Genomic DNA, 11,442 nt, shown 5'->3' on the forward strand with positions numbered 1-11,442 from the left:
AAAAATAAACCTATAATTTTATAAATTTAAGCCAATGTTGGAAACACATATTGCACGTACAGGGGCCGATAGAAGAAGACTTTCTCCATGGTACCTGTTGATTAAAAAAATTATCATTATTGTGTTATCGGCTAGGTTAGTGTTTAAGATTACCTTTGTTTAGAACATGTGCTGGAACTACAAAAGGCTACTAAATCCGAGCCATACAATTATTGAGCAATAAAAACAAATGTTATATCGTAGTAAATACTAATATTAAATAATAATAAGATAAATATCGATCAATAATTTAGTTTGCCCTACAAAATCCATATCATTAATTTATATCGAACGTGTCTAACTCTAGACACAGATGTTTCTATTCTTCTCAAGGCATTTTTAATACTTGACTGTGAGGTCATTGACCGAAGCACTTGCTGATTTATGGGCACTCCCTGAGCCTAGAAGCCTTTAAAGGTTGTGGACGCTTTTTTCCAGTTTTAATACAAGTTTTAAACTAAATTCCTAAGTTCTTAACTGTAATGTACCCGATTTTTACCTGACGAAATTGATTTTGTATGTATTTTGATATTTTCGCCGTTTGTACATTTTGCTGTCGTTTTACCTACTATGGATAAGTGCAAGTTTTTATATCTTCAATTTTTCGCTTTTACCATTTGCTCTATGATTATTTATGTGAACAGTGAACTTAACAGTGCTGATCATCCGGTAACTACAGTTTCTAAATCTCTTTTTGTATCAAACTGCGACATCAGTATTTTGTACTTTGATAATTCCATCGATACCACGTCACACCTGTTCTATGACGTCTCCGTTAAACCAAATCATTCGGAGCCACCTGGAAGTGGCACTAAAGACAATTATATATTTTACATTATTGCGGTATCACGACGCAATGTTATATCTACTCAACCCCCATATATGGGGGGTGACTCCACTCTGAATTGTGATCCTATCTGTGAGTTTATTTTTTACAAGTGTCATCTTGCTTCGTTTAAAGACCTATTAAACCATATGGGCGACAGTTTGTATTTGCTCTGGATTATTTTGTAATCCGAAGAGACAGATCTACCAAGAAAGAAGGTGGTGTGCTTGCAGCTATAAAGACTGAACTGAATCCAATTCATTGTCATGAACTCGAGTCTACGCCTCATGAAATTATATGTTTTTCTATTTCAGTTGGTAATTGTAAAATGCTCTTTGCCGTTTGTTATTGTCCACCTAATTCCCCTGTATCATTTTGGAATGATTTTAGTAATAATTTTCTTGTTTTTTTACGATAGTATATATATCGTTGGAGACTTTAATTTAAATTGGAATCATGCAAATATTATACCCAATAATTTTATCGACGCAATCAATGCACTTGATTGTTCACAGGTTGTTAATGAAATCACCAGGCCTAACCCCCATGATCCCTCAACTGGTACAATAGTTGATCTTCTATTTTTCTAATAGACCTGAACGTTTATGCTCTCTTAATGTCACTGATAACCCAGTTGTGAGTGATCACCTTGCAATCTCCTTCAATATTTTAATCTCCGTTAAGCGTTCAAAATCTCTAATCCGTAATTTTTTAGCTTATCACAAAACTGATATCGACCATCTTAATCAACTTATTCACCTTGCCCCATGGAGTGTCTTCATGGATGAAAACTCAGTTGATAATTCATGGGACGGAATTTTAGACATCCTCTCTGCAATTATTCGCGACTCTGTTCCATTGAAATCCAGTAAAAAGAGGAAACATTCTCCTTGGGTTACCAGTGACATCAGAAAATGCATTAATAAAAAACATAGATTGTTTAGAAAGGCTAAGCGCATTGGCTCAATAGCTGCTTGGAATGAATACAAATCTATCCGTAACATAGTTAAACGAATGTGTAATAAGTCGTATTACTCTTATGTTAACAAACTTTTTACCAGCGATTACACGCGTAAAGCTTTTTGGCGCTTTATTAGAGAGCGTAAACGCTCACCTGTCCACCTGTCCCCCTGTCCTTTAACATTAATGGCTCACACGTATCTTCACCCTCTGTCATCGCTAACTCTTTTAATGATTTTTTTGTTTCTGTCTTTGGTCCTCCTACTCCCCCTTGTGTCGATCCTCCTGCATGTAACGTTCCCATTCCGAACTCTCTCATATTAACTTTGATGTTCACACTGTCGAAAATGTCATTAGTGGCTTATCATCAAATAAATCACCTGGTCCTGACTCTGTCCATCCATTCATATTAAAGTCCGCTTCAGAATTTATTGCCCCTCCCTTATTTAACTTATTTAACATGTCACTTACGAAGGGTAAAATCCCTACTGCCTGGAAGGTTTCTCACATTACTCCCATATATAAATCCGGCGACAAGTCCTCTATTTGCAACTACAGACCAATTTCTCTTACGCTTCTTTGTTCCAAAATTCTTGAAAAAATAATTTTACTGGTATATCCAATCACGTTGCTTATTGCTGTCCAATCAGCGATTCTCAACATGGATTTTTCTCTTCCCGGTCCTGTGTTACCCAACTTACAAACTTGATACATTCCTGAGCATCTTCCCTCGATAAGCCTAAGCCTCCTCGAATTCATGTTGTTTTTTTGGACTATGCTAAAGCGTTTGATACACTTTCCCACCACATTGTGTTAAATAAACTAGTTACTCATTTTAACATTAGAGGTAATGTATGGAAATGGATCAAGTCTTTTCTTTTAGGTCGTTCCCAACGAGTCCTGTACCAAGGTGCCACTAGTCAATCTTCCCCTGTTTCTTCTGGAATCCCCCAAGGAAGCGTTCTCGGTCCTCTTATCTTCAATTTTTTCATTAATGATCTTCCTACTTTTCTCCTCTCCCATTGCGCTTTGTTTGCTGACGATACCATTATTTACAAAAATATTTTCTCTGTTGACGACAAACTTGCTTTTCAGTCCGATTTAAATCGTCTCACTTCCTGGTGTGATTTAAACGAAATGGAACTTAATCTAAATAAAACTAAAATTCTTCACATTACTCGTTCAAAAAAATAATATCGACCAGTTTATCATCTAGCTGGTTCACCTATACATGCTGTGTTGAATCATTGTCATCTTGGGGTTACAATTAACTATAAACTTACTTGGGACGACCACGTTATCAAAATTATTTCTCGTTCGAACAGAATGCTGGGTTTCATTGCCAGCACTGCTGGTGGCTCCTCTCCTTCTGCCATTTTCTCACTTTACAAAGCTCTTGTTGTTCCTATACTTGAATACGGTGTCCCTTCCTGGTTGCCTCATACTAAAATACTTGTAGACCGTATTGAGGCAGTTCAGCGAAGGGCTACTAGACTTGTCCTTAAGCAGAAAAAAAGGCGAATGTGAGTACGAAGATCGTCTCATTAAACTCAACTGGCCTAGTTATCTGCTCCCAGAAATTTTCTTCTGTTATCGTTTGTCTGTAAGTCGCTTACTGGCGTTGTTGATTGTAGTAGCATCCGTCAGTTCACACTTGTAAATAGTCGCCATCGAGAGACGCTTTTGTTTAGACACCTTTATGCTCGAACTAACTCTCTTCACCTTTCTGCCATTCATCTGTTTCCCAGACTTTGGGAAAAACTCCCTGAAAATATAAAAAATTCCCTGATCCTTGATTCCTTTCTTACTTTTTTTGCGCTCGCTTAAATCGCTTGTCTTATGTTATAGCCACTCCGCTTAGCTACTTTTGCGCCGCGAAAACTGTTTGATCTTTATTGTTTTAATTATTCGATTTCTTGACGTAAGAGTTTATTTATATGTATAAATCTATTGTTCTGTTTTGCTACTCAGGGAGTATGGAATCTTAACTTTGTTACAGTGATATAGTTCACTTTTTGGTTCCTGCCTACTCCCTGAGTTGACTCTATGTGTTTGTTGTTGTTGTGTTTCTGGCAATAAAGAATAAGAATAAGAATATATATATATATATATAATCAAAGAAAGGTAAATACAGTGTTCGAATAAAGGACATAATAATACATCAATACATAGCTCTCAATGAATGTAGTCCTGTAAATAAATGAATAAAGAAATTGTGCAATAAAATGCCGCTGGCGGGAGTCGAACCTGCGACCTCTCGCTGTCAAGGCGAGCGTCATAACCATTAGACCACGGAGGCTTCATGGTTGAACAGATTCAAATACCACCAGATACACTCCATTACACAATAAGTACGACTAGAAACAAATAGTTGCGTATAATATAAATCAAGATAGTCGTTAACACTGTTAAATTATATAATATAAATCATCATTGTGGCATTAACTGCTCTACTATAACCCCACCCCACCCTCTCCCATCCAGCAAACATGATCCACCATTTGTAGAGCTTGTTTATTAAATAAACTAAAAAGAACAGTAGAAACGATTCTGTGTTTTAAAATTGTCCAACTGCACCAGCCCTGGCCTACCTATTCTGTGCACCTAGGCCTGCCTTATAGGCCTGGCCCCTGGCCTAACTAGGCCCCTGGCCTATAAGCAATATAAGAAATTTTGTTACATTTACTCGCAGTTTAAAGCCTTGTATTAGGTAACCTTGTCTCGGTGTTGCGCTTAACTGTTTCGCCTACATGTTTTGACCTAGCTTTTATTTAATTTTTATTTATCTCTTTATCTATTTATTTTTTTTAATTTAATCTGCGTGTAGTATAATAATGTAAACATACAGCTTCCTTTTTGAATTTGGCTGAGTAGAAATATGGGCCTAGCTGGAGGGCATGTCTGTACGATCGTTGTCACGACTATTTCTTTTCAGTTTTTTTTTTGACCATTATTTATTTTTTTATTGAACATATTTTATGGAGTAAAAAGGGTGTAACAACCTGTTTTACACATAGTCCTGGTTTTTTTTTTTTAATCCTAAAACACAGATTACATTGACTTTTGGTAAGTTACATCAAATACTGTAGTAAAATAATACAAGTCAGTAGGAAAAAAGAAGATTAGTAAAATTGTTTTAAGAAAAATAAACAGCTCAGTCATCCCATTGGTAAAATTTATAAAAGTAGGCCTGTAAAATTAAGGGTATTTTAAAAGTGATATGTTAATTCTATAATTTTTTAATAACAAATGAGGGACATTAAAAAAATATCTAAAATGGTATAAAAAGAGAAGGCATAAACATACATAAGAATACTGAACAACAAATACAATACGGGGAATACTTGCTACTGCTAAAAACATGTGAATAATCAATAATCCATAGAAAACTTAATCTTATACTGTAATAATCAAATGAGATATTTAATACACTATACGTTTATATTTTAGGTGTTGACTATTGCATTTCCAGTCCATGTGAAAATGAAGGGAATTGTATACCTCCTTATTCGGAGTTTACATGTGAATGTAAACCAGGCTACAGTGGGAGATATTGTGAAAATGTGTATTCCGGTGAGTACCGTAAATGACACAAAATTTAGCTACTGCTTTTCATCGTATCGAATAAAAGCTACTGTAGGCCTAATCGTGATAGAGTTTTGTAAAACACATTTTGATTTACCTAGGAACGTCTCATAACGTGTAAAACTAAAGTCACATGTTACTAATTCCATAACATGAATCTTAAGTTCATGCCTCACTTCCAACTGCCAAAGGCGCTGTTTTCCTTGTCTTTGGATGCAGACTCGACCATACACAACGTGCAACCTTTTCCGCTCCCTGTTGAGTATTCAGGGGCAGCGCCAGAAATTCCCCGACGAGGGGTCCAAGCTCCCGACTAGAAGGGATCCACACCCCTCCCCATTCTGAGAAAAAATTAAATTGTTTGTTTTATTTAAAAATGTTGTGCTAATTATAGGATTATTTATTTAAAAAGGATAATTTAACCATGCGAGTTAAGTTTCCCACATTTACCTGCCTTGACAGCGTAGTACGGCGTGCTTGAATTACGACCTTGCTGAAAATTCCCCGACATCCTCAGGGGAGTCCAAGGGGGACCCAGAGGGTCCCTGACGGGAGTTCTTTTTTCCTTTGGAACCCCCCCCCCCACTAGCGCCACCCCTGGGAGTATTACTAGTTATGCGTGTTAATGACTACTACTATTTATTCCGAATCATCCACGTCTTACAAGCTGAGAGGCAGATAAAGTGTCTTGCCCAAGGACACAAACATTGTAATGAGCATCGGTCTCAAACCCCCCAACCACATGTTAACATTGACAAGAAAACATTATAAAAACAACACAGAGAATGGGTAAGACATAAAAGGAACAAGTTTTGGTTTCCCCCACCCACTTTTTCAACTAAGGGCCTGCCCCCTCCCACTTTTGTGACTGTTCCCAGCACCAACCAGTAACTTACAAACGCTGCAATGTCATTATTATTATTATTATTATTATTATTATTATTATTATTATTATTATTATTATTATTATTATTATTATTATTATTTGCGCCTTACAAATCGACCTATTGTTATTATACAATATATATTTTTTTAAATTTCCAAACGGACATTACAAGTTCCCACCTTAAGTTGAGCAACCAGATGTTGATTCACGTCTGTATGTGCTTGCGTCTGTAAAGTTTTCGAGCATGAAGAAAAATGAATGGAATCGCCCGCCTTGCGCGACTAGGCAAGAGGTAGGAATTCTTTATGAAGCGACGCTCTAGTTCTCTTAATGCTAACCTTGATGATGTAAGTGAACCATGCAGATGTAAGTGTAACTGATTGGCCCTCTCCTCCACAAAAATCTAATAATAATATCTATGAAAAATCACAAGTACAAGTTTAATTTGGTAGGTTACATGGCCATAATAGTAGTTCAACTGACACCGGATTTTGGGAAATGGTATCTCAAGTCCCTAATTATTTTCAGTAAAATAGGTAGCGCAAGTGTCTCATATCTTAAAAAATAACTACAGAATTTATGGTACACTGTAGTTAATGTGTTATAGGTTGTAAAATTTGTATTGAATAAAATAAAAACTTCCAAATAAAAAAGGTTTCACTAAACATTAGGAATTAGTCATTTGTGAAACAAAATTATAGCCTCTGTCAAGTGTTGAAGTATTGAACAGTGATGGATTCAAGGAGAAGCCCAGTCAACAAGGATCCCCAACCTACTATTTTTTCAAAATTATAAAAAAAAAAAAAAATATTGAGAAAACAGACAAAATTGTATTCAACTTTTAATCTGCAAGTGTCATTTCCGGCCATCTAAAGGTGCCATAATCACATTTTTTTCTTACCGCAGCCACTACCGTTGTGGGGCTGAGGTGGGTGGTCACTCCCTTTGCGCAAGACCCTCCCTGGGTCCCCTCTATTTTGACTTCCTGAACCTGCGACAGTTGGCGTATCATTTCTGGGATACTGTAGAAGGGTAATTTTCATCCATCGAGAGAAAATTGTTCAATTTTATTTATCTTTGAAATGGATATATAAAGAAAATTATCCCAAAATGTTCTGGCCTCAGCCCCCAACCATGGTGGGGCTGAGGTGGACATACCTTATCTGTGAAAGTTCCCCCTCAGACCTTGAACCCTCTATTTGGAATTCCTAGATCCGTCACTGGAAATTACAACAATTATTTATATTACAGTAGTTTGATGCCTATAAAATAACCAAAAAAATTCACCCAAGCTTTGTCAAATATTCGTAGCTTCCAGGGGGATTTCACCCTGATCCCAACCAGGGGCCCATGACCTCCCCCAGTCCCCCAGCCTAGATGCTCACTTCGCTCGCATAGTGGACCTTATTAAATGCCCCCCCCCCCAACTTTCAAAAATGTTCTGCCACCATTAGGGGGGGGGGGGGGGGTAAGGGAAGCTCTTCAATATGGAGGACCTTTCACCCTACTTCCGCTGGCGCCATCCCTCAGGAGCAGGTGGAATAACAAATATCGGAATCGCTATTCCACGGTTAATTTCAGAAGAAACAAATAAGCCGAATGAACAAACAATGAAACTGCAACTGCAGAACATCATCATAATCATCATCGTCGTCATCACCCATCATCGTCATTATCGTTGTCATTAATTGCATATAGCACTCTACAATAAAATAATATGTTAGACTTAGGCCTGTATAGAGGTTTAGTTTATAAATCCGACGTTGAATTAAGCACAAAATTATGTAATACGTACACAGCTCCTTAGAGAGAATTCCATAACGGTTTTTAATATATCTTTTAAATTTTGCCCGTTCTACAGTTGTAAAGGCTTACTGATTTAAAAATATTTAACTTCAGATGTTTTATCTTTAAGCAAAATTTTATAGGCCTATTGCAAGCCATTGGTGTACCGGTCTTGTGCTTTTTTTTTGTACTTCTTTTTTTTTTTGTACTTGTTCTTTGCTGTTTTTCTGTTTTTGTAAATGTTGATATTTTGAGACAAATGAATGAAATAAGCGGAATCAGCGTGTTTACTGTTTAAACCTACCATACACCCACTTTCACTCCTGGGTGAAGAGAGACAATACCTGGTCTACGAACACAGGCGAAATGCACAGTACCGTACCTCAAATGCCGCGCCAAATCGCACATTATGGTTGAAGTGACGTGCGTTATATCGTCCCTTCCAGGTGCAGCCTGTTCTAGTAGCACAAGTTTGACAATTGGAATGTTATTTGTGGGCATCATTGTTGGAGCTTTCGGAGTAATTGGTGGATTGATCGGCTACACTAGGATTAAACAGGTTTGTCAGATACCAAAACAAATTTCAGTAGTATGATTTTAACACAATAGGCCTAATACATCACTCCTTCCCATTTATGTTCAATCAAATGGTCAATATTAAAATAAGCAAGCTTGTACAAATTTGTAATGTAAATTCAGCCTAATGACTGCAAAGTGACATAATACGTAAATTCGTATTAATGATTATTTTTATTTCAATTCAGAAAGCACAAATAGACAAGAGAAGTACGGATAAGAAAAAGCAAGATGTAAGCTTTTAATACTCCAATTCACCTCATCTTTGTCACCTATCATATTTGTGCCACATACACAACGCCATGGTTTCTGTAAATAGACCTATTATGTTGTCAAATGATTCAGGTGGATATGTAGTCATGTTTCTGTGACCTACCCCAGACTGTAGGTCCTCCTTCCCGCAATCAGTAACATGCTATCGTGCCTGTTTGTAGGACAAAATTTGCTCTACCACTGAAACGGTATAGACCTAAATGCAGTTATATTCTATCGATTGTTAAAATGTATTATAACTTGTAAAATGTATTGTTTTATACAGAGTGATAATAGACTAATGAAAATATTATCTCAAGCTTTGCGATTTTTAAAACAGATGATAATATATTGCACATAATTATGTTTTGATTTTAAAGGAGTTTCTAAACCTCAGCATTGTATTCATTTTTTATTATCAAGTATTTTACAAACAAATAACGAATGACCTAAATTGCATTGATAACGTTTCATATCTCGACACCCACAGACGTATATGGACTACATGACAGATAGGTCAATTGCTGGCAATGAGAACCAGACTTACCAAGATCTACAACATAGAGACGAAGAAACAGCTTATGTTAATGTGAAGCCGGGAAAGAGATAAGAAAGTAAAGAGAACAGCTGGTTTGAGTGAATGCTTGTTGCTTGTACAAGGATCATGATAATCCCATCAAATTTAATCAATGATGATCGTACAACCACGAACCTCTCCAAGAATTTTTAGCTCTGTCCTGGTTATCAATTAAAAAAAAAAGAAGTAGTATGTCCATATTATAGTCATGATGTGCCTATATGGTAATGATGTGATGTCATCAGACCATATTTAGGCATGTCGCATATGTTTTTCAAAATAGAATTTGTTAGTCTGGACAGGGCTTAAGTCCACGTATCACATCCAATATGATACGTCACTCACTGGATTCATATATTTAAAAAGTTGGTAAATGGCACCATGAGTGTCGATAGCATGTTAGTCTGTAGTGTTTCAACAATACAGTATTAAACAATATGCTTAGAAAATGTAGCATATGAATAAGTTTACAAACCACAGGTAAAGTTAGACAGCGCTTTAATATACTTTTTAACAACAACCTTCCGTTTATAATTTTAACTTGGTGTCTCTAGACAAACGTTTAAATGTAATGAATCTCATACATCGAACTTCGACATTTATATAACGGTACCTAAATACAGTAGATCACATTGAGAATAACCTCACTCCCTAAAAAAAATAGGGGCCTACACTGTCAAAAATCTACAAAAAAAAAGTATATAAATATATATAAATACATGCTCGAATGTTATATAATACTATACTAAGAAGATCATTTAGGCTTATAGTGGTAAGTCAAGTATACAGGATTGCAAGCGTGAAATATGGTGTAAGCTTCTATGTCGATTCGAATCTGAATAAATACCTCAATAACACTGATAGGTTAACAAATACCTGGTATATAATACACTGTGTTATCCTGAATAATCATATTTAGTATTTTTGTAAAGGATTATGGCGAAATATTACTGCTAAATAAAATATCACCGTACTATTTTATTAATGTTTAATTTTATTATTTCTGAGTCAATTATTAATTTTCTAATTTAAAAAAAACAAGCAAGGTAGGCCTATGCCCTTTTACTTGCATTTTATTCCCCTCCCCCCCTTCCACCCATCATGAAACAAGAACACAGCAACGAAATCGGGAATAACCATTATCCTATCGGATACCACCACATTTGCCGATCGAGCTAGTGCTAAAAAAGGAAAAAAACCTCCAATCTAGAGATTTCATATTTTTATTGTATATTTTTAATATTTTGATTTTTTAAGAGTTCACGTTTTGAAAAATTAAATTAAGTTTTTGGTAATAAAATATTAATGACCTTTTTTAAAATTTTATCCCACTATCCCCAGGCTGCCGTCATCAAGGCATTCAAATGATCCCTCTTTGTACATTTATGAACTTTTACCAATGTTAATCTGTAATTTAAGTACCGGTACAAAATAAATACATAAATAAATAAATACACTCTGATCAGCTTAAAGGGGTGCATAGAAGAGCAAATAGTCATGCTCTCAAACAACATCGGGGCCAGGTTAGTTTTGAGGAGAAATTAAGATCATTGTCTTTTTCACCGTTATCAAGAAGGGATAAATGTCTTGTTATTTTTTTATTTTAATGTATTGGTGGGCATCAAATACTTGGCACACTGATTTTACATCATAAATCAAGGACTAATATTGGCGACTAGACATCTACAACAATTTTAATATGTACATTATGGCTCTGAACACAGATTCATTTGCATGTTTTAAAGAGTGTGGATCTCAACAAAAAACTTTCATTTGCTTCTCTAAAGCAAAATCATCAATCGAAATCATACGGAAATAAGTTAACTGTAACAGCGTATAGTGTACTTCATTGTTTGACAAATACAATGATACACAGAAAAGTCAATGTACCCTTCAATATTTGAAGTGTATGCCTGTCTCTTATACACATCTTACCTCAAATGCCGCGCCAAATCG

At 35.9% G+C, this 11,442-nt stretch overlaps 1 protein-coding gene across 1 annotated transcript in view; it reads left to right on the forward strand.

The window, feature by feature from the left end:
• The window catches only part of LOC117113357 (roundabout homolog 2-like), a 16,992-nt gene extending 7,096 nt beyond the window's left edge, over positions 1–9,896 (forward strand). Inside the window, exons 6-9 of the mRNA XM_033256666.1 lie at positions 5,276–5,398; positions 8,528–8,640; positions 8,846–8,890; positions 9,400–9,896. Coding sequence (XP_033112557.1) covers positions 5,276–5,398; positions 8,528–8,640; positions 8,846–8,890; positions 9,400–9,519 — 401 coding nt within the window. The 3' untranslated portion in view covers positions 9,520–9,896. The remainder of the gene's footprint in view (positions 1–5,275; positions 5,399–8,527; positions 8,641–8,845; positions 8,891–9,399) is intronic.
• The last annotated feature ends 1,546 nt before the right edge of the window (positions 9,897–11,442 follow it).

The sequence above is a fragment of the Anneissia japonica genome, unplaced genomic scaffold (genome assembly GCF_011630105.1).
Source record: "Anneissia japonica isolate Jap-2015-1 unplaced genomic scaffold, ASM1163010v1 scaffold4128_len50567_cov110, whole genome shotgun sequence".
Lineage (NCBI taxonomy): Eukaryota > Metazoa > Echinodermata > Crinoidea > Comatulida > Comatulidae > Anneissia > Anneissia japonica.